This window comes from Artibeus jamaicensis, unplaced genomic scaffold (assembly GCF_021234435.1).
Source record: "Artibeus jamaicensis isolate MK-2021 breed Jamaican fruit bat unplaced genomic scaffold, CSHL_Jam_final contig_867, whole genome shotgun sequence".
NCBI classification, from domain to species: Eukaryota; Metazoa; Chordata; class Mammalia; order Chiroptera; family Phyllostomidae; genus Artibeus; species Artibeus jamaicensis.
The window spans coordinates 3,201,407-3,228,715 of NW_026521995.1; the positions used below are offsets into that span (position 1 = coordinate 3,201,407).

At 36.2% G+C, this 27,309-nt stretch overlaps 1 protein-coding gene across 20 annotated transcripts in view; it reads left to right on the top strand.

The window, feature by feature from the left end:
• Window positions 1-27,309, top strand: part of MLLT10 (MLLT10 histone lysine methyltransferase DOT1L cofactor) — a 250,987-nt gene that overhangs the window by 120,520 nt on the left and 103,158 nt on the right. For 17 of the 20 annotated variants that reach the window (XM_053654738.1, XM_053654736.1, XM_053654737.1 and 14 more), the window contains 3 exons: window positions 607-700; window positions 2,606-2,701; window positions 23,887-23,982. In XM_053654738.1, coding sequence (XP_053510713.1) covers window positions 607-700; window positions 2,606-2,701; window positions 23,887-23,982 — 286 coding nt within the window. Of the gene's footprint in view, window positions 1-606; window positions 701-2,605; window positions 2,702-11,056; window positions 11,115-20,727; window positions 20,916-23,886; window positions 23,983-27,309 lie in introns of those variants that run through there. The other 3 variants (XM_053654752.1, XM_053654742.1, XM_053654754.1) reach the window with 3 other exon arrangements.

Below are 27,309 nucleotides of genomic sequence, written 5' to 3' on the forward strand. Positions count from 1 at the left end.
AGAAGATGACAATTAGATTATAAACTTTAACACTTCATATTTTTAAAATATGGGAATATCATAACTTAAGTTTCAATTCCATTTCTTCCATTGTTTTTGATTGAAAACATGTTTTTCTTGCCTGTTAGATTGTGCTATGACTTGAAGCATTTTCCTTCTAACAGTATATGATCTGTATCTGTGGGCAAGTACCATTACATGTCATTTCAGCCTTTTAGAGGCCTGGCGTTTCCATTTGTACCTATTGTATAGATTGAAAAGTAAAATGAAGTGTTAATTATTTGTGGGGGGATTTCTTAAAGAGATTCATTTTCCGCTTTGTGATATAAAACATAATGAACAGTTTATATTAAACCATAAATGTAACTTTAAACAATATCAACCACAGATTGGGGTGATGAAATATACTTGGTCACAGTCTGAACAAAACCTTTTGTATTGTCTTTTTCTCTTAGGAGATCTACATTTTCGTTTGTTTGTTTTTTTTAAACTTACATGCTTGGAAGTGAATTTCAATTTACTTACACACACACACACACACACACACACACACACACACACACACAGGTTTGAAATTTCATTGATATAATTGGCTTTTATTTTCAGTGCCCAGTTTGCTGGACTACTTTGTGAAGAAGAAGGAAATGGTGCAGATAATGTCCAATACTGTGGCTACTGTAAATACCATTTTAGTAAGCTGGTAAGAATTTAATATTAAAATGTTAAGTGATTAGTTTTCACAATAGAGTTGACTCTTAAAGAAGGCATAATAGCTATTCCTCTTCCTTTGATTTTTTTCTATGAGATTGGGTTTGCTTTGCATGTTCTTTACTGGGATAAAAAGACCTAATAACTTTAAAAGATTTTGCTTTGCTTCAGTTCATTAATAAAGGCAAACATGCCAAAATTCTAATTTAGAATATGTATTACTAGTTAAAGTAAATATTGGTATACATTTAGTAGAAAAAACAAATGTGTAAAAAACTGTAACTTAATACTATTTTTAGGTAATAATTTTTGACATTTGACTATAAGCATTTTGTGACTCTATTTCTTGTTTCTCATATTTTTGCTTTATTACTGTTGCTATATATTTTTATATGTATACCCATTTATTTACTAGGAGATAGTAAAACTGAAACAAGGCTGTTTTGTAACTTCTTAGTTAAAGATCTTGGTTGTATTTAAATACAACTTTGGGGACTATTTTACATTTGGTCAGTCTTTACTGTTACACAGTAGCATGGATGATTAAGTTAGTAATATTTGATTAACTATTAAATATTTTGTATTCATGTTCCTTTGAAGGACCAATATTTTTTTAATGTCCCAAGTGTCTGTGTCTTAGTTGTCATTGATAGCAGTCAGATATGTATACTGAAGTTTAAGTCCCCTTGGTTTTTCTTTAGTGTCTGTTAAAACAATTTTGTTATCTTTCTGTTGAGGCTGGGGCACTCCCTCTTCCCCTCCCTTTCTTCCTCCTTCCATCTTTCCATCCCTCTCCCTTCCCTGTCTCCCTCCCTGGTAAATAATAACATTAGGGATCCATTTTTCTTGAAATGAACAGTTCATAACTCCAATATTCTGATTCATATATATGAAATACTTAAAAGTATGTGTATATATTGTTTGGTATTGGAAACTGATGTATTTTAGTAACTGACAAAGAAGACTAAAGTGTGTAAGAGAAATTTTGAGATAGCAAAATTGAAAACTTTGCTTCTTGGATGTTTAAAAGCATGTTGGAATTTTTATTTTTTAAATAACAGATGATTTAGATAAAATATATAAATAATGAAGGATTTTGAAGTTTGTGTGAATAGAATTTTCTCATTGCTAATTATTGACATGATGTTCTTGTATAAGCTGTATATTTGCATGGAATTTGAGCACCTTTTATAGTCATTTTTATCTAGTATAAACTAATTAGTTATGGTACCACCAAGTTTTAAACACCTCAGATACTCCTACCATACTTTATTATGAAATTGTGTAAATACTTTAAACAGAAATGTGTGATACTTTTAGTAATGCTTTAAAAAATGCATGGATCTAATACGGACATTTTCTTTAATTTTTCTTCTTAACTGCAGAAACAAGTTTTTAGAAAACTGTATGCCTTAATTCTCTTTGAGATTAAAAAGTTTCTTGCTTTTCCTAGTGGCATAAAATAACTCTTCAGATATTTTCTTTTCCTCTAGTCTTAGCATTTTTCTTTAAAATATGGCATTCTCTATTTTGTTTGAAGCTTTTCTTTTTTAAAGCAAAACTTGAAAATTATAGCAGATTTTTTAAATGAGGTGGTTGCGTGATAAAGTGACAAATAAGCTGTTGCTTGTTTGAAACTGTAGTCTATCTTCATACATTTTAATTAATGTACAAAAATATGGCATTAATGTTAAATTCAGGGTCAGATTTTTCTTTATAATGCAATGGGTGATATATGGATGTTGTCTAGTTAATATATTTTAAAATAATGAGACATTTTTTACTACAGTAGACATTTTGAAGTACTTCACACTTGAATTGGTTTAAGCCTAACAAAACGATTATTTTAAAAATTTTATATACATATACATATATGTATATATATTTTCTTTTTTAGAAAAAGAGCAAACGGGGATCTAATAGGTCATATGATCAAAGTTTAAGTGATTCTTCCTCTCACTCTCAGGATAAACATCATGAGAAAGAAAAAAAAGTAAGTGGATTTGTTCTTGCTAAATATGTAGCCCATCAACTTAATAGATTTTTCCTTTTTTAGATAAAATTAAGTTCTTGATAGCTGAATGTAGACATTGAAAGACTGAAAATTTTTGATTGAGTATTAAAACAAACAGGTCTAAAATAATGCCATATTTGTGCATATGATTGTATCCATTTCAACCGAAAATTTGAAATATAACTTAATTGAAAACATGAAAAGGATTTCTTGCATGTGTTACTGTGGTCATCTTATGAAAGAAATCTTTAGGTGACTTCAGCAGTAATAGTCTGTTGTGATATAATACTACTGATTATTTCACATGTAAGTAAAATCTAGTCAGCTTTTTTTCTTTATAATAGAACAATTTAGAAGTTCTATATATTCGTGATTGGGATTTTTTTCCCCTCCCAGTGATACTGATGGTTTATAGTTTTTTTTTAATGGATAAATGTCATACAATTTGCTTGAGAATATTTTGTCTTTTAATTAAAACATTAAAAGCTTGCCTAATACTAATCTGTTTTCTTCTGACTTACCTGTTTTCTGCTTACATTTCTTCTTATATTAAAGGTTATGAATAAGTTTTAGTAAACTAATAACTACTGTAGGATTGATTAGTCATGGACGTACTGCCAACATAGGAAAATGATTGTCTTTGAATTGTTTTTTAGCAAAGTGAGGTTACAGAGGACACGTTCAATTAGAAAAGAATATTACTCTGAAACAGTGGATATAAACCAATTTGGAATGTATTTCTACAGATTGTGTTAAAAGCTAAATCACCTGATATTTTCATGTTTGTAAATACTTGGGATTGGAAAAAAAAAAGAAATAACAAAAAAAAAACTTTGGCTTGAGAAGGCGATTGAAAAGCTAATGTTATTTAAAAACTAATTTGGTTTGAATTTATGTTTGTGCCTTTTTTAAGGGTAAACATTTTAAAAGCTGACTCTAATCTTGATTAATTTTCCAATTATGAGTTAAATAATAATTATAATTTTATATTCACCTTTAGAGCACTGTTTAGGTTTATACAATTCTTTGTGGGTCTTAGGTAACAAGTATACATATTCATCTTCTTTTCTTTAATGAGGTGGTTTTCTGATGATGGCACTAGTAGAGTTCTGCCTTGCTGTGTATTGCTTGGATTGCTGATGGAAAAATGGAAGATTTGTTTTAATTAGCAGTTTTAGTAAGAAGCACCATCAGATTTTATTTAAGCTTTTAAATCCATGAGCAAGGGATTCTTATTTAGGGCTCATTATAAATTGTGAGGAAGAAGTCTTACTAATGATTTTCTTCTGTTCCTCCATTGCACGACCATTATCTTGTTTAGAGAAGTGTTCATTGTATGATCATATTTATCTTAATATATACCCTGTCATGTTATTTTTAAAGGACAATTAAATGTAGGTCTTTGTTTAATAAATACCAGTGCTGATGATTTTATTAATCATTTTTCTTGTGTAGGAATCAATTAGATTTTTTTATTTTATGAGGGGTTTTTTTGCAGTTGTTGAATACTAGAGTAAAAAATATTTGTATTTCTTACTCAAATTTGTTTAGCTGACACTTTTATTAGTATGTAAATGCCATACTATTTGACTTTTACCATATGTAAGTTTGATTTTGTTGTCAAACTGAAAATTCATTTATGCATTTTATTTAGTAATAAATAAGATTTTCTAATAATCTGTAAAGTTTGTGAGGTAAACAATATTATAAAGTTAGTATGAGACTTGTTTGCTTGCCTAGGTAATATTTGGGAAGGGATGTTAAGGGATAATATAGCTGAAAAGATTTGATGCTATAGACTGTTTTTCTCTTCATCTTGTCCTTACCTCTTAATGTTTAAAATCATTGAAAGGTAGAACTCACAATATACTCAGATTTTTGTTTTTAAAAATACTAGATGGATTATGAACTAAACTTTGGTGATATTGTTTGTAAGATATGTGAGAACTTTCTTTTTTTTTTGGATTTTATTATTTTTATTTTTTTCTTTTAATTTTTTTACTGATTATACTGTTACAGTTGTTCTATTCCCCTTTTTATTCCCCTCCACCCTACCCCGCCATCCCCCCATTACCCCCCCTTTAGTTTATGACCATGTGTCTCAAGTCCTTTAGATTCTATATTTCCCATGCTATTCTTGCCCCCCCCTTCTACTGTCTATGCTGCTTATTTTCTGTACCTTCTCCCCCCTTCTCCCCCTCCCCCTCCCCTGTTGCTAACCCTCCATGAGATCTTCATTTCTATGTTTCCACTCCTGATCTAGCTGTCCTTTTAGTTTGCTTTCGTTTTAGGTGTGGTTGTTAATAACTGTGAGTTTGTTGTCCTTTCACTGTTCATGTTTCTTTAACTTCTTTTTCTTAGATAAGTCCCTTTAACATTTCATATAATAAAGGCTTGGTGATGATGAACTCCTTGAATTTGATCTTATCTGAGAAGCACCTTATCTGTCCTTCCATTCTAAATGAAAGTTTTGCTGGATAGAGCAATCTTGGTTGTAGGTCTTTGGATTTCATGACTTGGAATACCTCTTTCCAGCCCCTTCTTGCCTGTAAGGTCTCTTTTGAGAAATCAGCTGACAGTCTGATGGGAACTCCTTTGTAGGTGACTGTCCCCTTAGCTCTTGCTGCTTCTAGGATTCTCTCCTTCATTTTAATTTTGGCTAATGTAATTATGATGTGCCTTGGTGTGTTCCTTCTTGGGTCCAACTTCTTTGGGACTCTCTGAGCTTCTTGGATTTCCTGGAAGTGTATTTCCTTTGCCAGATTGGGGAAATTCTCCTTTATTATTTGTTCAAATAAGTTTTCCACTGTTGGATGTGCCTTTCCCCCTTCTGGTACCCCTATAATTCGGATATTGGAGCGTTTAAAGATGTCCTGGAGGCCCTGGCTGGTGTAGCTCAGTGGATTGAGCACGGGCCTGCAAACCAGACAATCGCGGTTCGATTCCCAGTCAGGGCACATGCCTGGGTTGCAAACCAGTTCCCTGAAGGCCACTTCCCAGCAGGGGATGCACGAAAGGCAACCGTACATTGATGTTTCTCTCCCTCTCTCCTTCCCTTCCCCTCTAAAGATAAATAAATAAAATCTTTAAAAAAAAAAAAAAAGATGTCCTGGAGGTTCCTAAGACTCTCCTCATTTCTTTGAATTCTTGCTTCTTGACTCTTTTCTGTTTGGCCATTATTTGCTTTCTTCTGGTCCACTCCATTGATTTGAGTCCCAGTTTCCTTTTCATTGCTATTGGTGTCCCGTGCAATTCCATTCATTTCAATTAGTTTCGCCTTCATATATTTGTCTAATTTGTCGGTATAATCAACCAGTTCTGTGAGGATCCTGATGACCAGTGTTTTAAACTGTGTGTCTGAGAGTTTTGCTATTTCTTCATTGCTTAGATCTATAGGCTCTGGGGCTTTGAGATCTTCTTGAGCCATTTTTGGTGTGTTCTGGCCCTTTAAGTGTGAGAAGTGGCGCCTTGGACTCCCAGGTGGCTGGGTTGTGATGCTGTATGTGGGGGCGTGGTCAGAGCACGGAAATGGCAACCCCCCTCTGCTGTTTCTCACAGCTGGGTGAGGATCAGCGCCTTCGTTCGTTCACCTGGGCCGGGCCACTCAGAGTTGCTGGGTTATGACGCTGTCTGTGGAGGTGGGGTCAGAGCAGGGAAATGGCGGCACCCTCCACTGCTGCTTGCCGAGGGTACCCGCGGGGCCCGGTCCAACCGCCCACTCCCTCGCCTGTCCACCGCGCACAAATGCGCGACCACAGTCAACACGCAGCCCCGCTCCCCTGCTGTCTCCCCCGCGGTCGCTCGCCTGGTCGCTCGCTCGGTCGCTTACTAAGTCCAACCCTGTGCCTGGGTTCCACTCGCCCGAGTCCGTCTGACCGAGTTTTCCTGTGCAACCCCACTCCACCAGCCGCTGGTTTTGCCCCTTACCGGTCAGGCTGAAGAATTTGTTGTTAACGGACTTCCAAAAAGTTCAATTTTCCGTGTTCTGGCTGTGTTTTCTGTTGCTAATATTTAGTTGTCTCTAAACTTGGTTGTGTGAGAAGGCACAGCACATCCACCTATGTCTCCATCTTGGCGGAAGTCCCAGAACTTTCCTTCTGAATTCTTTTATCCACCTTTATTCTGGTATGTGTTTTAAAACACTAAATTTTAAGTAAGCAGTGATAAGAAATATTTAACACTAAATGTTGTATGCTATCCAAATAACTTATTTAAAAATGGAATAGTTTATAAGTTTATTTTTTATATAATTATAAGAATAGTAAAATATATAGCCTTTGCTTTTCAGAGAATTTCTTTGTGACCCAAGATATATTAATATTGATTAGATAGTAACTGAAATGCCAGTAAGGACAGAAGACAAGTTAATAGTGAGATATGACTTTGAGTAAGGGACAGTGTCTATAAAATTTGAAAAATTAACATATATTGTTAAAGAAACCAGAATAGATGTTTAAAATGAATTAAAGGTACATATGGGGAAAGTTGAATTCAAGAGTTAATGTTTATTATAAAAGAGAATTTTCTTTTAAGCCTAGTGTTTGTATGTTTACAGAGGCACTGCCATAGAATGAGTTGTGGGCAAGTGTTAGGAAGTGAAGAGGCACATCATATATAGTAAAAGGATTTTTTTCCCCTAAAGGCTAAGTTGTAGGTCATTATTTAGAACTCATTGACTATTTTTTGTCATTGAAGTAATCTTGTACCAGTTCATTTGATCCTTAGACTCATTCTCTTCCTACTTGTCAATGCTAACTAATTCATAATGTATCAAAAATATAGTAGACATTTTTTTAATCCTCACCCAAGGATATGTTTGTTGATTTTTAGAGAAGAGGGGAGGGTGGGAGGAGAAACTTTGATGTGAGAGTGAAATATGCACCAGTTACTTCCTGTACACATCTCCACCAGAAATTGAACTTGCAACTTAGGTATGTGCCCTGGGAATTGAACCTGCAGTTTTTTGGAGCATGGGATGATGCCTCAATGAGATGAACCACCTGGCCAGAGCAGTACTTTTCTTATAATACTTTATACTCATCATTAATGACAGTGTAGTATATGGAAATGCACTCAGTTCCAAGTAGGTATGCCAGAAATCCATCTGTCTCCTATCACAGCTAGAGCAATTTATCCTATCCCTAACCCCACCCTCTTAACTTGTTCTTCAGTCTGTTTTGTTATTAAGAGCTGGCAACAGATAAAGGAGTAATTACCAATATAAACACGGTTAAGATGTGGTGGAGATTTGTAGGAGATAGGCTTTTGGTTAGTGATTTGTCACCTCGGGTTGACTGGACTTCCATTTTCTTCAGGACCTTTATATCTTGGAAGAGAACTGGGCTACTGCTGTGACCCTCAGAGGAATGAAACTCTCAATCACAGAGTTGCCATTACTTTCCTATATCTTTTTAAAAATTCAGCATTGAGAATTATGTGTCATCCTCTTTCCTTATTTTAGGTACTTTACTTTTGGAAATTTTCCACTCAAGTTAAAGGCTTAAACCTCTACACATGCAGAGTGTTAAAAGAGAGCAGGGCTTTTCAAGAACCGCAATTTAGAAGGTTTGGGATGCGTGTGTGGTGGGGCAGAAGAGTGACATGAAGTGAGACTGTTTAGTTAAGAAAGGGCCAGTTCATGAGGCTAGTTTTATCCTTCATCCCGGGGCATTGGGGAGCCAGCCAGAAGGATTAAATTTTTTTTTTTAACTTTTGATTTTGCAGTAATTTTAGACTTTGAGAAAAGTTACAAAATACTACACATTTTTTCTCTGCACCATTCACCCAGATTCCCAAAATGTAAACATTTTATCATGTTAGGTTTATTACATTTTTTTCTCTTTCTTTCTTGCTGTCTTATCTCCTTACCTCCATGATCTTTCTCTGGACCTTTAGAGAGTAATTTCAACTATCATGTCCTTTAGCCTAAGTACTTTATTGTGTAGTTTTCATAAATATTAAAATTCTACATTATTACAGTTACAGACACTGTAATTCTACAGATTACAGTTACAGTTATCAAAATCAGTAACATTATTACAGAACTATTAGCTAATCTATAGATCATATTCAAATTTCACTTAGGAATGTCCTCCTTATTAATGGGAGGAAGTGTTTTACTGGTCCAGAATCTAATCCAGGAATACACATTGCATTTACTTGTTGTCATGTTTTTTTAGTTTTTCCTAAAATATTTTCTGGACCAGTATTTTTTTGGAATATTTTCTCATTCTTCGTCTTTCATGAAGTTGATATCCCTGAACCCCCATGATTTCAGGCTCTTTGAGGCACTGCCTCAGATCTGAACAGTAGATTTTACAGACACACCCTTGGTTTTCTCTTCATGCAATGGTTTTCTGATTAGTGGCCTAGATATTATCTTTGAAAACCGTTCCTTACTATTAGCTTTGTTTGCTGTCCTTAGAGACAAGAAATGTTTTCTCTTCTTTTTTTTTTTTAATCTAGGAATTTGTATTTAGGACACTTGAAGTATAGAAAGAGCAAGGTATATTATATACCAGATTATGGCAGAACAGTTTAATTGTATTTCTGGGATGAACACAGTAATGCAATAGAAAAAGCACATTCTCAAAATATATGATATTCGCAATTTAAAAGATCTTTTCAATTTAAGAAAAAGGTACTTAAAGAAAACATTTTATTGATTATGCTATTACAGTTCTCCCAGTTTTTCTTCCCCTTTATTCCCCTCTACCCTACACCTTCCCTCTCACCCGCAATCCCCCCCACGCATCTTAGGTCATATCCATGGGTCGTACATATAAGCTCTCTGGCTTCTTCATTTCACATGCTATTCTCGACCCCCCCCCCCATTTTGTACCTCCAACATATGCTTCTTATTCCTTGTAGCTTTTCCCCCATTCTCTCCCATTCTGCTCTCTATTGATAACCTTATGTGATCTCCATTTCTCTGGTTCTGTTCCTGTTCTAGTTGTTTGCATAGTTTGTTTTTGTTTATTAGGTTCAGTTGTTGATAGTTGTGAGTTTGTTTTCATTTTACTGTTCATAGTTTTGATCTTCTTTTCCTTAGATAAGTCCCTTTAACATTTCATATAATAAGGGCTTGGTAATGATGAACTACTTTAACTTGACCTTGTCTGGGAAGCTTTTTATCTGCCCTTCCGTTCTAAATGTTAGTTTTTCTGGATAGAGTGATCTTGGATATAGGTCCTTGCTTTTCATTACTTCAAATACTTCTTTACAGCTTCTTCTTGCCTGCAAGGGTTTTTTTTTTTTTTTTGAGAGATCAGCTGATGATAGTCTTATGGGAACTCCTTTATAAGTAACTGTCTCCTTTCCTCTTGTTGCTTTTAAGAGTCTCTCATCTTTAATCTTGAATAATTTAATTATGATGTGCTTTGGTGTGTGCTTCCTTGGGTCCAACTTTTTGGGACTCTTTGAGCTTCCTGGACCTGCATGTGTATTTCTTTCACCAGATTGGGGAAGTTCTCGTTCACACAAGAAAAAAAAATGACTATCTATCTATCTATCTATCTATCTATCTATCTATCTATCTATCTATCGTTCTATTGTTTCATTGTTCTATCGTTCTATCTATCTATCGACAGAAGGAAGGCAGAGAAAGAAAGAGAGAAACATCAGTGTGTGGTTGCCTATTACATGCTGCCCACTGGGGACCTGGCCTGCGACCCATCTCATATTCCCTGATTGGGAATCAAATCAGTGACCCTTTGGTTCTCAGACCAGCACTTGATCCACTGAGCCATACCAGCCAGGGTGCCACCTTCATTATTTTTTCAATTAAGTTTCAATTTCTTGCTCTTCTTGTTCTTTTTCTGGCATCCCTATTATTCAAATGTTGGAGTGTTTGTAGTTGTCCCAGAGGTTCCTAAGCCTCTCCTCAGTTTTTGTTTCTTGTTTCTTAATTCTGTTGTGGTTGAATGTTTATTTCTTCTGTTCCAAATCATTGATTTGAATCCTGGTTCCTTTCCCTTCACTCTTGGTTCCCTGTATATTTTTCTCTATTTCACTTTGCATAGCCTTTACTTCTTTATTTTGCGACTATACTCAATAATTTCTGTGAGCATCCTGATTCCTAGTGTTTTGAACTCTGCATCTGATAGGTATCTGATAGCTGGGTATCTCTTCGTCACTTCTTTTTCTGGAGTTTTGATCTGTTGTTTCATTTGGGCCATATTTCTTTGTCTTGGTGCACCTTCTATGTTTTAAAGGACAGAGCCTTAGGTAATTTCCAGGGCAGGACAACCCAGGTCACTGCGTTGTGGTGCTGTATGTGTGGGAGGGGTCACAGAGGGAACAACAGGGCTAACTTGCCTCTCACCCCACTTTCAGTCACTTCACCTACTACCCACAAGTGAATTGCGCCCTTCCAGTACTGATTCCTAGATGGGTGAGTATGTGTATGTTCTGGGACCCTCTGGGTCTCTCTAATAGACTGTCCTGCAAGCCTGAGAATTTTTCCTGCCTCCCTTAACCCCTCAGGTTTTACAGCCAGAGGTTTTGAAGCTTCATTTCCCTGTGCTGGAACCCTGGGTTGTGTGGTCTGTCTTGTTCCCCAGTTGTTCCTCCTGGTTTATCCACACACAAATGTTAGACTGTCTGGTCTGCCACCTGCCGCCATGTGTCCTATCTGCCCCTGCTGCCCATTTCCACCCCTCTTTCCAGTCAGGATGAATGTTTTTTTTTTAACTCCTTGGTTGTTGGACTTCCATTCAGTTAGATTTTCTGGCAGTTCTGGATGTTTTTTTGTTTTTAGATTGGTTGTTGTCCTTATTTTGGTTGTGTGAGGAAGCACTGCTTATCTACTTACACCTCCATCTTCACCAGAAGTCTCAATTTTTTTTGGTATATACTGAGAAGTAGAATTGCTAGATCACATGATTCTATGTTTTAATTTTTTAAGGAAATGCTATATTGCTTCAATGGCATGCTGTACCACTTTACATTCCTACTAAGGGTTACAATTTCTCCATGTTTGCTACATTTTTTTTTCTCTGTACTGGTTTTATATATTCATTATGAGAAGTTACTTGATGTTTGGCTTTTTGTTATCTACTTGGGACTGATTACTGTCAGATAAACTTTGTGTACTGATTATTGTTTGATAGTTACATTAGAGTAAAATGAGATTATATAAAATGTAAGTTTTTATTGATTTTATTATAAAGTTCTAGATCACACTGTCAAATAAAACTTTCTAAAATGATGAAAATGTTCTGTAACTGTGTTGTTCAGTATAGTAGCCCCTAGCCACATCTGTCCGTTGAGCACTTGACATGTGTTACATTGCCTTGGCTTAATGGATTAAACACCAGCCTGTGAACTGGAAGGTTACATGCAGGTTTGATTCCCAGTCAGGGCACATGCTTGGGCTGTGGGCCAGTTCCTCAGTTGGAGGTCTGAGACAGGCAGCCCTTTGATGTTTCTGTCACACATCATTGTTTTTCTTGCTCTCTTTCTTCCTCACTTCCCCTTTGGCAAAAAAGGAAATAAAATCTAACAACAATAAAAAATGTGTGACAATGAGTTACTGAATATTTAAGCTTATTTAATTCTAATTAAGTGAAATTTAGGTAGCCACATGTGGCCATTATAGACCATATTGGATAGCATGGCTGTAGAAAATAATCAGAGTCTGTTTGCTGATGTTTAAGGCCATTAGGGTTACTTGTGTTTAAGTGATAAGGATTTTTATTTAATGTTTTATTTTGTTTATTTCATCATTAAGTGTGTTACTCTCAAATATGGACACTAATAAGTTTTAGGTTAGTCAATAATGTGTAAGGAAATTAGACTAAGTTATTTAGGCTGCAGGTAGACTAGATAAAGTTTGTGTGATAAACAATTTGTTGTTTTGAAACAGTTTATTTTTACTTGATGAATTACTAGCAAAATCTATGTAGAAAGAGGATAAGTTACTCAATAGACTTCTGTGTAGTAAAATCAGTCACTGAGTTGATGTCTTTATTGAATTTTGTGCAGGCCTATTTTCTTTTTAACCATGTCTCGTATAATCACAACTGATCATTTTAAAAGTGTTTGGTCATAGTCATTTCTGAAATTGGTTACTTACATATAGCCTTACATAGAACTTTAAGATTACTAAGTCAGTACTATTAACCTTAGGTTACTTAGGTTAGTTTGAATGGATAAAACAAATATACAGATAAGTCAAAGTGAGATAGGACCAGTGAGAAGAGAAGAAAGTGCTTGTGGAAATTTCGCAGAAGCTTCCTGTGAGACAGTAGAAAGTGGTAAGTGGAAGAAGTGGTATTTAAGAAAAATCTTGAATGTTGTCAGTGATTTATTTATGTTAAGTAATTATGAGAGGACATTTTTCTAAATGACAAGAATATTTTTCAGAATACAAAAATGAGAAAATTCACATAGAAAGTTCAGTTTTTTTTAAAGGATATGGGGTTAGGGAATAAGAATAAGCATGAAATACAAGTTGGGGCCATTTATGGCCATTCCTATAAGAGGAATTTGTATTTAATAATGGTATGAGGAAAATTATTCAACTAGTGTTGTATGAGGTGAAAGAATTTGGGAACTGCTGTGGTAACTGGTAGTTTTGTTTATAATAGTATTTATATTTGTTTTACCCATTAAAAGAATGGAATTTCTCCATAACTCTTATTTGCCTTTATAGGTTTTATTCACTTTTGTATTGTCCATGCTTATATGCCAAATAAATACTTTTTTTACTTAATGAGTGACTGAAATAGGGAGTCCAGTTTGTAGAGTGATGATGATGACTATGATTACAAAGCAACAGTAACTAAGGTGTGTAGTATTTACTACATTAGATATGCTGCCAAGTACGTTACATGTAAAAACTCATATAATTCCCAACAACAAACTTTTGAGGAAGGTAATAATGTTATTTTTCTGTTTTACAAATGTGAAAATTATGGCATAGAAGTTTACAGCTTGCACAACTAATATAGTTAGTAAAATAGAGCTGAATGTGAACCCACATAGTCTGGCTCCCATGTATATGCTCTTCACCATTATTCTGTGCTCATTAAGCAAGTTACCCTAAGTGAGATTAAAAATAATGAAGTCTAAACTCAACTTAATGGCTATACAAATAGAAGGATGTGGGAAATGATAGCCAAAATGCTAAAGGAATAAAATTTATATGGCTTGGATCCGATTGTTCAAAGTTGGGCAAGGAAAAAGGAACATTTTAGGTGGTAGATGGTTAGAGGCTCTCTGAACTAGGGAGATGGTACCATAATACACGCAGGGACTTGAGGAAAAGCTGATTTGTGAGCATCATAAAAAGGAGGAACTGGTGAGTTTGATTTTAATCACATTAAGTACAATGGAATGGGAAACATTTAGAGGTAGAAATGTGAATCTAGAGTATGAGATGGGTCAAGCTATGTGTATATTTGATCCAAATGAAATTATTTATATTTTAAAAGCTTGTAAAACATTTCCTATATTTTTAAAATCATCTTTTGGGATATGTTTGGTTTTTAGGGGAGAGGAAGAGAGAGAAACATTGATGTGAGAGGGAAGTGTTGATCTGTTGCCTCCCCATACACAGGGGATTGAACCTGTAACCTAGGTTTATGTCCTGGTCAGGAATCCAACCTGCAGCCTTTTGGTGCACAGATGATGCTCCAACCAACTGAGCCACCTGGCCAGGGTGAGGAGATTGTTTTGATAGTAAAGGATATTGGAAGAGTTGTCAGACTTAAGTGATGAGGCTTTGCTCGGACTGAGGTATTGGCATATTAGACATAATGTTTGAATCATATTTTACCCCTTGCCTCCAAAAAAGCTTTGGGTTTTTTTTCCTTTAAACATTGCACTGTATGCTCTAATTATTCTGATAAGTAGTGATCCTCTTTTATTTTTTTCTTTCCTTAATTCCATCTCAATTTAAATCTAGCACTTACTTAGTTTTGACTTTATAATAAAGCCAAACTTCCTTTGTCTTGTATGAAGTAATGCACAATATCTCTTGCCTTGGATATCTTTTACATGGTTTTCGTATTTTTTTTATTTTACTTTTATATTACTAGTTGTCATTAATATATTCCAGGCTCTACCATGTCTCAAAATTTATCCCTATCTTTTGTACTTAACTGTTCTTCCCATGATGCTTAATATGGTTTCTCGAATGCAGTGATGCCATGTGAAATACTTACTTTTTTTTTTTAACAAACCTTGAGTTTTAAGTGTGAACATAATGGAATAAAGGTAGTACTGTCACAACTTTTTAGTAAATAAGAACTGATTTGGGAGAAATTCTAATTTTAGTTGCATTGAACACAATGTAGGAGTTACATACACATTTATAGACAGATAAGCATATGACACTGGAGCACAAGATGTTAATGGAGTAAAAGGACCTTGCTGAAGTCACTATAAGGGATAGTATCTGGTGAGGCATTGAGAAGGGATGGTAAGGACTTTTATCCCTGGAGGTGAAAAAGCTTTAGTATTAAATACTGAAAATGGATGTAGTTGTCAATCAGGCAGAGAGAAGTTAGAGTGAGCATTACTAATCAGTTATTATTAATTAGCTGATGTAAAGATCAAGTGGAGTGTCAAAAGTGAATCACTTAGAGCCTCTAATACCTGAAAAGTTAAACAAGATGCTCAGCCTCCTTTTTGATGTTGGGGGTCTGAAGAAAGGGGTTGGACATTGTAAATGCATTCACATAATTCCAAGAAACTTTACTTGTTGAAAAGGTCCCTGAATTTTATTGGTTTTTTTCATGCAGCCTTCTTGGGAGAGGTGTGATTACATCAGTATAAGAGCTGTTGAGACTCATGCTTCTGACTTACTAACCAGTTGTGAAAGCGTGGCAATCAGATGGAGATACCTGTACTAAATTCTGACATGCCTATTGTTGACAAATAACAAGGAATTTAAGTTTTCTTGGGGAAGCACTACAAACTTAAGTATGAGTGTTATGGTAAAGAAGTCATTAGCAGTGTCCCAGACCACCAACTAAGTACCATCAGTCTGTGTAATGGATTTAGTCTGTAATAGCTGTAGCTATAACAGTACTAAACTCGGTTAACAATAATTCAAGAAGCCTCTGGCTTCTGTAAACCTTTTTTCACTGGACTGGTAGGGCTTTTGTGTTGAGATACTGCACCTCTTATTACTCATGGTGCATTAGGTTTGTAATCGAGGTTGTAGTTTCCCTTTGTCCTTCTATAATTCTATTCTGTTTCTGTTCGACCACAAAGAAAAGGGAAGTGATTTGGGAGCAACTTGTATGTGCCAGTAGCATTTCCTGATTGGGAGAATATTGTTTGGTGCTTACAGAATGGGTAATGATAAGTACATAACACAAGGGTTCAAATCTTTTGTGTAAAGAATCAGAAAATAAGTATTGTAGTCTTTGCAGACTTCCTATAGTCTCTGTTACATATTCTTCCTTTTTAAAAAACTACTCTTTAAAAGATGTAAAAATCGTTGCCAGCTTGGGTACTATAGTTTGCTGACTCCAAATACATCAATTCCTGCTATACCTTGAGATGTATAAATGGTAACAAAAATATAGCTAGTTGCTGAAAAGCCCAGCCTGCAAAGTCATGTTAGCTTCCTTACTCCACTGTTAATCTCTCCTCTGCATCCTGGTGCTTTTTTGTTCTTTGGGTCCAAGTAGGATAGGGATCTGGGTGTCTGTGTGATAGAGCCTTATAAATTTGTGTCTCTCCTTTCCCCAAATTCTCCAGCATACTTGGATAGGTACATATGGCCGTTAATTGACTCCTCCTTGAGGATAGGGAAATCTCATCCTCATCTCCATTCATTTTTCTTCTTAAACAACTGAGGCTGCCTTTTAAAGGATGGGGAGGTTAAGGAAGAGTGAGAGATTGTGAGAGTACAGAATGGTTTCACACCATTAAATATGCCTTTGTATTAACTTTTTATTTGGAAGAATATGATGACTGCTTGTGGTGGATCAACCAAATAAAATTTCCATGTTTTCAGCACCCACAGTGCTTGATACTGTGGTGTACTCATGGATGAAACCAGTTATTTCAACCTCGGGAACCCCTTGACTCAGCAGCCATTTTGCACACTCTGCTTGACTGAATCTTGGCTTATACTACAAGGACATGTTTTGGAGAACTCTTCCAAATCTGGGGCATATGCTACCCCAATATTAAGATAATGTCTCAAGTTTTCACCTAGTTTCAGTAGAGTGCTAGTTCCACAAGGGCTGGGAAAATTTTTCAGGGTGGCATTGTCAATTGCCAGAGTTTATCTAGACTTTTCATTTGTCACAGGACCATCTTCATCACACTGTAAATGTCAAATGTTACTTAGTATGTAACATAGTTACATGCTCTAGCTGTTGCAGAGTATTGCTAAAGCAGTAGACACAATTGACTCTTTTGAATAAGTTCAGAGGCTACATTTTTCTAATATTGGCCAGTTTAGCAATGGTAAGTAAGGCACTTTTTTTCTTCCATGGCTCTTTTGGCTTTTTTAGGCATAGTTGCTAGGTCACTGTATTCCTTCCAAGGGATATAGCCTACACTTAATCATCTAATGGCAGGAAAGGAGTACCATTTTAAGAGGAAAACAGAAAAGTTTTCTTTCTCTTTTGTTATCCTGATCTAAATCTATCCCAGATCTAAAACAGCCAATGACTTAAGAGAATAGGTTTATCTTAATTGACTTAGATACACACTCACGTTGTTCTCTGGGCTGGAGTATGGGGCCACTTATTATGAGGATATGAGAGAGTGATTAGCTAAATAAAAACTAAGGACTTTGTAAGGAAGGGATTTTTGCGTAATTACTTTTTGGTGAAAAACTATTATGTTTTGACAACATGCTTCAAAATTTATATTGAGCCTTTGCTATGAAAGGGTAATAGTTTTCTCATGCTCCTGTCATTCCTTGCTATCCAATTTGCTTGTTTTTAAAGACATTCGTATTTTTCAGGTTTGTGACAATATCTTGTGTAAATATAATCCTCAGAGTTAAGTATTTGTTCTGTATTTAATTTAAACTTCTTAGATGGTCACCGTCATTACCAGTCCTTTACCACATCTTCAGTAAGTTCTTTTCATCTCTTAAAAGTGGCTTGGTGTTATTGTCAAGTAACTTTTTTCAAGACTAAGTTCTTTGGACCTGTATTCTCTGAGTTTTTGTTCATAATGGGAAATGTTTCCTTCTTGCCTTAATGTTCCAACTATGTCTTGGCTGTATAAAACATCATTGGGTTACTTTTTTTCCCCTATGAATTTAAACAGTGGACTTGGAATATTACTATGGAAAGGACTAATGACCGTGTGCCCCTCCTTCCCCACCACCGTACACACATATTTTCCCTTTTGCATTCTATTAAGCATAATTCTAATTGAGTCTTGCTGTTATACATTTATAACAGTATTTTGCAGAATGAGTGTTTTCAGTTTATATTTGTGGCCTTTTACAAAGTCTGAATATATCTTCTGTTCCCCCACTCACTAAATTTGCTACTTTGGGGACATAAGTTACCCTGATGTTTGATTATCTTTGTTTTCTGTAGTTCCTCTATTGCTTTAATGTCTGCTGGTTTTTTATTTGTGATTATTTTATGCCTGTCTTTTAGCAGTATTTTGATTTTTAACAATGTCTATTTTTCCCTTGCTGTTTCTATTTTATTTATTAATTCTACTTTAGGCTTTAAATTACTTTGGTTCTGCATTTCCTGAGGAATTTCTTAAAAACTTTTTTCTGTTTAAAATCTTGTTCTTGAGCTTTGTTTGGACTTATGTTCAAATTGTTTTATTCAGCATGGGCAGTTTAGAGAGATACCTTTATGCTAGTTTGAGATTTTTGTTTATTTTATGTATCTTGTGCTTTTTTTTCTGATTTTTAAAAAAGATTTTATTTATTTATTTTTAGAGGGGAAGGGAAGGAGAGAGGGAGAGAAATATCAATGTATGGTTGCCTCTCCTGTGTCCTCTGCTGGGAATTGGTCTGCAACCCAGGCATGTGCCCTGACTGGGAATCAGACCGCGATCCTTTGCTTCACAAGCCCATGCTCAATCCACTGAGCTGTACCAGCCAGGGTATCTTACGCTTTTTATATAGTTTATTTTGGGGGAGTAGCCTCTTTGCCATGCAACTTTTTGTCATGTTGCTCATGCTTGGAAGACTCTTTTTAGACATTTACTGTACTGTAATTTAGGTAATTTCTTGACTAAACCTGTGTGGGGGAGGAAGAAACTTTCCTCTGCTCTTAAGATTTTTTTGGTTGATCTAATAATCAAATAGATATGAGATAAATTAGCAAGAAAATATGACCAGGTTTAAAACATTCATATGTATGGCAATGACTTATATATGAGAGAGTCATAGACCTCACATGATTGATAGGCAAAGAGACATAAAAGGGACACATGTGTATATAAGACATTCTGAGTCAGGGATGAGGTAAGGTGACTTAGTGTCTTTAAATGGTAATTGCAGAATGATAAGAGCAGCCGGTTAATAAATAGATGTTTACCTTGTTTTTTAGATAGGTCAAAAGAGATTATCTCTGACAATCTCCTATTAGGGACAGGGCCTCTAATTCAAGTTCTTCTGGGTGGTTAAGGGAGGGACAGAAGTTTCTCTAGAGCCAGAGGCTAAAGTTGCCTTTAGGTCAGAACAGTCCATGTACCAGAGAGGCACATCCTGGGCTGACTCCTGAATCCCCACACCTGTCTTTTCCCTTTATGATTTTATACTTTAGAAAAAATAGAAGTCTTCCCTTTCTTGAATTTAAAACTTGTAAAAATATTTTCTTCCAGCTTCTTAGATTATTTTAATTTTTTAAAGCATTTTTAAAAAAGATTTTATTTATTTAGTTTTAGAAAGAGGGGAAGGGAGGGAGAAGGAGAAGAGAAACGTCAGTGTATGGTTGCCTCTCCTGTGTACATTGCCTCTCCAGTGTATGGTAATGCTCCCCACTGGGGACCTGGCCAGTAACCCAGGCATGTGCCCCGACTGGGAATCATACAGAAACCCTTTAGTTTGCAGGCCAGCGCTCAATTCACAGCCACACCAGCCAGGCCTCAAGATATATTTCTTGATGTATCACCCAGGACCAGAGTTCTGTATTATTCGATGATGTGTTCCATCTCTTTACATTCTCATACATGTATGTGTGCATACTTTACCTTTTACTTTCTAAATTTTCCAAGTTTTTAGAATTTGTTTACCTCAGTAATAGGGGGTCATTCACTATTAAATTATCCCAGCTCTTGTACTCTTTCAGAATAAAGGCCAGTATGAGAAGTAGAATAAGCAAAAAGATAGAAAAGGATAATTTATTATCTTTATTGGAGAAACATAGACCAGGATTATTTGAACCTCATGCTTGTAAATTAGATTGTATAATTATATTTATTTTGGTGTATTAAAAAAAAACCCCTGAAGTGTGTTGCTTTCATTACAGAATAGACCTATAGTTGAGGATATACTACTACGGAATGAACCCCCCTTCTCCCGGGGTTCCATTGCACTAGGTTTGCCTTGCCTGCCACCAGGAAAATATAGTTCTCAATGTCAGAGATAGGTGCAGAGGAAAGGAATTATTTATTTAAGAATTTATACAGACTTAGAATAATGACTTAATTTCTTTGTTAATATCCTGAAGTCCATTAAAACACCCACAAACACACACAGTCCTTCCTTCCCCCCCTTTGCCTAGTCCAGGGTACCATATCTCAGGAAAAGAAATAGAAGTCTGTGGCTCAGATAGCTCATGATCCAGTTCCCGGTTGTGAATTTTAGTCTTGTTTTGCTTACCTACTGTTGCTTGGTAAACTACCCCACAACTTTTAGTGACTTGAGGTCAGGGGCCCGCAAGAGCAATTAATCTTTCATCCACACAGTATCTGCTAGACTTATTCACTCAGCTGGGTGGTCCTGGATCATCTTACTCTTGCGTCTAGGCCTAGATGTGCTACTGGCTGTAGACTCGGGTACTGCAGCTTTACTCTTTTAATTGGCCTGTCAGGAGAGTGTAAACCTATTCTTTACAGGTTCTCTGGGATCCAGAAGAGCAAAAATGGAAGTCATGCAAGACTTCTTAAAGCCCTGGGCTCCTGAACTTGCACAGCATCACTTCTGCCACATCCTCTTGGCTAAAGCAAGTCGCAAGGCTAACCCATCTTCATGGGAGTGGAGAAGAGGACATCTTATGATGGGACGAGCAGTGACATCATGGTACAAAGAAATGGAGGCATGATTCCTTGTCATTATGATTTGTCACAATTAAAAATAACTTTAGAGTAAGAAAGTTTCTTTTAAAACACTGAATAAAAACTGCTTGTGGTGTGATATTCTCTGTTCCTGAAGTATTAACATTGCAGTCCAGGAATATCTTATGTAATTACACAAGAAATTAAACGTAAAAAGTGGCAGTATTTGGGGATTATAATAAAACATCTACTTACAGCCAAGATAAAGGCGTAGGTAGACAAACTGTGCCTCCTCTCACAACCAAAATTAAGGACAACAAAAATTTAGAAACAGAAAAAAACAACCAGATTAACAGAAAATTGAACTGTATGGAAGTCTGACAACCATTCATCCAGACTGGTAAGAGGGGCAGACTCAGTGGCTGGCAGACCCTGGCCGTGGGGTGGGAACGAGCAGACCCAGTGAGGCATGCAAAGGCAGCTGGCTGACCTCGGCCACACATTTGTGCACAGGTAAACCAGGAAAAAACAGGCAACGAGACATACCACGCAACCCAGGGCTCCAGTGCTAGGAAAGAAAGCCTAAAAGCACCGATTGAAAACACTTCTTGGGGATGAGGTGCCAGGAGAGACTCCCAGCCTCACAAGAGAGTTCGTTGGAGAGACCCATAGGGTCCTAAAATATACATAAGCCCACCCACCTAGGAACAAGCACCAGAAGGACCCAATTTGCTTGTGGGAAATGGCAGTAGGGACTGAAATCCAAGAGAGTGGAGCAAGCGCCATTGCTCCCTCTCGGACCCTGCCCCCACATACAGGGTCACAACCCACTGACATGCGTTGCCCTGCACTGGTGAACATCTAAGGCTCTGCCCCTTACTACATAGCAGGTGCAACCAGACCCCACTCCCCAAAAACTGGCTCAAATGGAAAAACAGGTCAAAGACCCAGAGCCGATACATCTAAGTGACCAAGAGATAGCCATCCTATCAGATGCACAGTTCAAAGCACTGGCGATTAGAATGCTCACAGAATTGCTTGAATTTGATCACAAATTAGATGAAAAAAAATAAAGGCTGTGCTAAGTGAAATAAAGAAAAATGCACAGGGAACCAATAGTGATGAAAAGAACACTGGGACTCAGATCAACAATGTGGACCAGAAGGAAGAAAGAAACAACCAAACAAAAGAATGAAGAAACAAGAATTCAAAAAAATGAGGAGAGGCTTAGGAACCTCCAGGACATCTTTAAATGTTCCAACATCTGAATTATAGGGATACCAGAAGGGGAAGAGGAACAGTCATGAGTGGAAAACTTATTTGAACAAATAATAAAGGAGAACTTCCCCAGTCTGGCAAAGGAAATAGACTTCCAGGAAGTCCAGGAAGCTCAGAGAGTCCCAAAGAAGTTGGACCCAAGGAGAAACACACCAAGGCACATCATAATTATATTAGCCAAGATTAAAATGAAGGAGAGAATCCTAGAAGCAGTAAGAGATAAGACAGTCACCTCCAAAGGAGTTCCCATCAGACTGTCAGCGGATTTCTCAAAAGAGACCTTGCAGGAAAGAAGGGGCTGGCAAGAAGTATTCAAAGTCATGAAAGGCAAAGACCTACATCCAAGATTGATCTATCCAGCAAAGCTTTCATTTGGAATGGAAGGGCGGATAAAGTGCTTCTAAGATAAGGTCAAGTTCAAGGAGTTCATCATCACCAAGCCCTTATTATATGAAATGTTAAAGGGACTTATCTAAGATAAAGAAGATAAAAAACATGTACAGTAAAATGACAGCAAACTCATAATAATTAACAACCACACCAAAAACAAAAACAAACTCAGCAGACGACTAGAACAGGAACAGAACCACAGAAAAGGAGATCACATGGAGGGTTAGCAACAGGGGAGTGGGAGGAGGAGGAGGGGGGGGAAGGCACAGAGAATAAGTAGCATAGATGGTAGGTAGAAAATAGACAGGAAGGGCAAGGATAGTTTGGTAAATGTAGAAGCTAAAGAATTATGACACATGGACATGAACTAAAAAGCGGGGCAATGTGGGTGGGAGGGGGTGTGCTGCGTGGAGGAGAATGAATGAAGGGGGGAAATGGGACAATTATAATAGCATAATTAATAAAATATATTTAAGAAAACCCCAGAACATGTCTTTAATTTTATGGTTTTTGTTTTGTTGGTATGTAATCTCTTTTAGGACAGGTCCAGTGGTATTAATATTTCATTCCTTGAATAGATTTTTAAGTGCTCTGAATGGTTATTTTTAAGTACTGTGAGAAATAAATTGAATTAACTCTTTATATAGTAATCAGCCTCACACCCCCAATACAGATTCTTAGATAATGATTTTAACAGTTTAGAACAATTTGGTTAAAATTTTCTAACATTGAAGTTGGACTGCTTATACATAGTTAATTTCTTATTTATTTGTAATTTTTCTTAAATTCAGTTAATCACTTTTAAGACTTCATAATAAACTAGCATGCCATAACTTTAATTTAGTTAGTGTTAACTAAATCACCTATTTCCTGAATAAACCTAGGAGAATTTTTTTTCTTGGTATCTACTTTATGGGCCATGGAATTTAATGCATATTGATAGAGAATCTGACACTATTTTGAAAATGCATGTCAAAGTGCTATGTAAATTTTAAATTTCCATTTACAAAAGGCACACAAAAGTACTGTTTTTAATGAGAAAAAAATACATAGTTTGCCAGATATAAATGTAGCAAATAATTATAGGCTTCAGTTTTTTGTTTTTTGAGGGATAAGGAGGCTGAAGTCACTTTCAAATAACATATTCTAAAATTTATATATTTATATTATAGCATATTATATAATAATGCTATAATATAAATGTATAACTAGCATTTATATATGAAATAATATAACTATGGTACTAAACACAATTAAAATATCATCTTTAGTGTATGTGTGTGTATATGTTATGATTTAAATTGGATTTTACTTGTATTCATTTTTAGAAATATAAAGAAAAGGACAAACACAAGCAAAAACACAAGAAGCAGCCAGAACCATCACCTGCATTGGTTCCTTCCTTGACAGTAACTACAGAAAAAGTAAGATTTGTATATCATTATTGTTTTATTGTATTATATACGCAGTTTTTTAGTCTTTTTTGCTTAAAACATATTGTAAACATCTTTGTAAACATGTCATGAAAGTTTTTTCTCCTGCTTTATTTTTTATTTTTTGGTGTTAGACAGTTACCATGATTGAATAGTAAATTATCATTATTAGACATTAAGGTTGTTTCTCAATTTGGGGTTATTATAAACTGTATTTAACTGTGATGTCAACTTATACGTGGATATATACCATTATTCAGTTTTAAATAATAGCCAATTATACACTGCCTTTTTACCTTTAAGAAATATTTTCATTTCCAGTGTTCTGGTTCCTTCTAACTTTTCCAACCTCTTTAACCTAACACTAAGCACTTTGGCTTTTCCATTTCTTAGTCCTTAATCAACTTTCTGTTTATACCATACTTGGTTGTGAAGAACATTTTAATTAAAGATAACCAGTGGGAAACATCCTTGAGGTTAGAATTTGGGCTGTGATGAAGACTTCATCTATCTGATTTTTTCATTTTGGCTTCACCACTTTCTGAGCTCTAAGGACAGATAGTTAATTTAACCTCTTTGTAACCTGATTTCATCATTTGTAAAGTGAGGGAAATAATCATTGTAATTGAATGAAATTATATGTGTAAAGCAGTTAGAATTATGTCTGGTTCATAGTAAATATTACCTTGTAAATATTGAATAGTACTAAGATTATTATCATCACATGGTTTGTATAAAAAAAAAATGGAGACAGGGACAGGTGGCTGGGACAGAGTAAGCAAGGGAAGGTGTGGGGAGTGCAGTAGGTTATGAGGCCAGATGAGGGCTGTGCAAACCAGTGGAAGGAGTTTGTTTTTTATTTTAGTTTGAATGAAAAGTGAGCCATTGGAGGTTTTGAACCTAGATACAATCTGACCGAGGTGTTTTAAGTAGCTCTGGCTACTTTGTTATAGATTAAGTAGACTGTAATACAGAGACTCAATGATAGCAGGGAGGCTATTAGGTTTTTGAAACAATCTAGAGAGAGAACAGGTAATGAGGAGGGTAACAGGTGATTAGACTGAATGAATACATTATAATTGTTTTAAACTTATGTAAGAAGTATAAATTTGCAAGCTAAAGCTGTCTTTTTATTTTTTGATGTTTTACTATTTTTTCTTTATTGTTGTTCAGTTACAGTTGTCCCACCTTTTTCTCTGTTGCTCTCCCTTCGCCTCTTATCCCCCACTCCCATAGTCAGTCCTGCACCATTGTCTGTGCCCTCTGTTTGTGTTCCTTGGCTTGCCCCTGCCCTGGATTTTTGTGCTTAGCAAAGTCTTTTCTTTCTTAAAAACTTTAAAATTTTTTTCTAAATATATTTTAGTGATTATGTTATTACAGGTGTTCCATTTTTCTCTCCCCTTTATTCCCTCCGTCCTACACCCCCTTCCTACCAGCATTCCTTCCCCCTGAGTTTATGTCCATGGATCATGCATATAAGTTTTTTTGCGCCTCCATTTTCTATACTATTCTTACCCTCCCCCTGTCAATTTTGCACCTACCATTTATGTTTCTTATTCCATGTACCTGTTCCCCCACTCTTCCCCTCCTCCTCCCTTCTGATAACCCTCCATGTGATCTCCATTTCTGTGATTGTGTTCCTGTTCTAGTTGTTTGCTTAGTTTGTTTTTGGTTTTGTTTTAGTGTTCAGGTTCAGTTGTTGATAGTTGTGAGTTTGTTGTCATTTCACTGTTCATAGTTTTGGTCATCTTTTTCTTAGATAAGTCTCTTTAACATTGCATATAATAAGGGCTTGGTGATGATGAACTTTTGTATTAGCTTTACCTTGTCTGGGAAGCACTTTCTCTGCCCTTCCATTCTAAATGATAGCTGCATAGAGTAACCTTGGATGTAGGTCCTTGCCTTTCATGACCTCGAATACTTCTTTCCAGCCCCTTCTTGCCTGCAAGTTTCTTTTGAGAAATCAGCTGATACTCTTACGGAAAGTCCTTTATAGGTAACTGTCTCCTTTTCTCTTACTACTTTTAAGATTCCCTCATCTTTAATCTTGGGTAATATAGTTGTGGTGTGCCTTGTTGTGTGCTTCCTTGGGTCTAACTTCTTTGGAATGCTTTGAACTTCCTGGACTTCCTGGAAGTCTCTTTCCTTTGCCAGATTGGGGAATATCTCCTTTATTATTTTTTCAAATAGGTTTTCAGTGTCTAGCTCTTCCTCTTCTTCTTCTGGCACCCCTATGATTCAGATGTTATAACGATTAAAATTGTTCCATGGGTTTCTAAAGCTTCTCCTAATTTTTTTGGAATTCTTATTTCTTCATTCTGTTCTAGTTGAATGTTTATTTCTTCCTTCATGTCCAGAGCATCGATTTAAGTCCCAGTTCCCTTCCCTTCACTGCTGGCTCCCTGTATATTTTCGTTTATTTCATTTTGCATAGCCTTCACTTTTTCCTCTATTTTGCCACTATACTCAACCATTTCTGTGAGGATACAGATTACCAGTATTTTGAAGTTTGCATCTCATAGATTGGCTATCTCTTTATTGCTTAGTTCTATTTTTAGAACTTCCATCTCTTCTTTCATTTGGGCTATCTTTCTTTGTCTCAGCACGCGTGTTATATTCTGAGGGTGGAGCCTTAGGTATTCACCAGGGTAGGGCAGCCCAGGTTGCTATGTTTTTGTGTGATATTTGAGGGAGGGGTCTGATAGGAAACAGTGCCATTTGTTCAGCTCTCCACAGGCTTTCAGTCATTTCCTCTGCTACCCACAAGCAAATCGGGTCCTTCTAGTGCTGATTCCCAGGTGGGTGGGTATGTGAACATTCTAGGACCATGTGGGTCTCTTCTATGAGGCTGGGAGTTTCTCCTGCCACTGCAACCCCTATAGGTTTTTACAGCCAGATGCTTTGACGCTTGTCTTTTTCTGCGCTGGAACCCTGGCTTGCACAGTCTGTCTCTCTCCCCAGTTGTTCCTCCTGGTTTATCTGCACGCCAGTGTGGGACCACCAGCCACCACCTTGTCACACATCCTCTGTACCCTGGCTGCCTGTCTGTGCCCTCCTACCAGTCTGGATGAATGTTTCTCCTTTAACTCCTTGGTTCTGGGTCTTCCGTACAGTTTGATTTTCTGGAAGTTCTGGTTGTTTTTTGTTTTTAAATTTGTTGTTGTTTTCCTTTTGCTTGTGCGAGGAGGAAAAATGTGTCTATCTACGCCTCCATCTTGTCTGGAAGTCATAAAAATTTTTCTTCCATTTTCTTAGATTATTTCAATTTTTAAGTAACTCTTTAAAATAATCCAGGTAGATTTTGTTTCATTTTGTGTA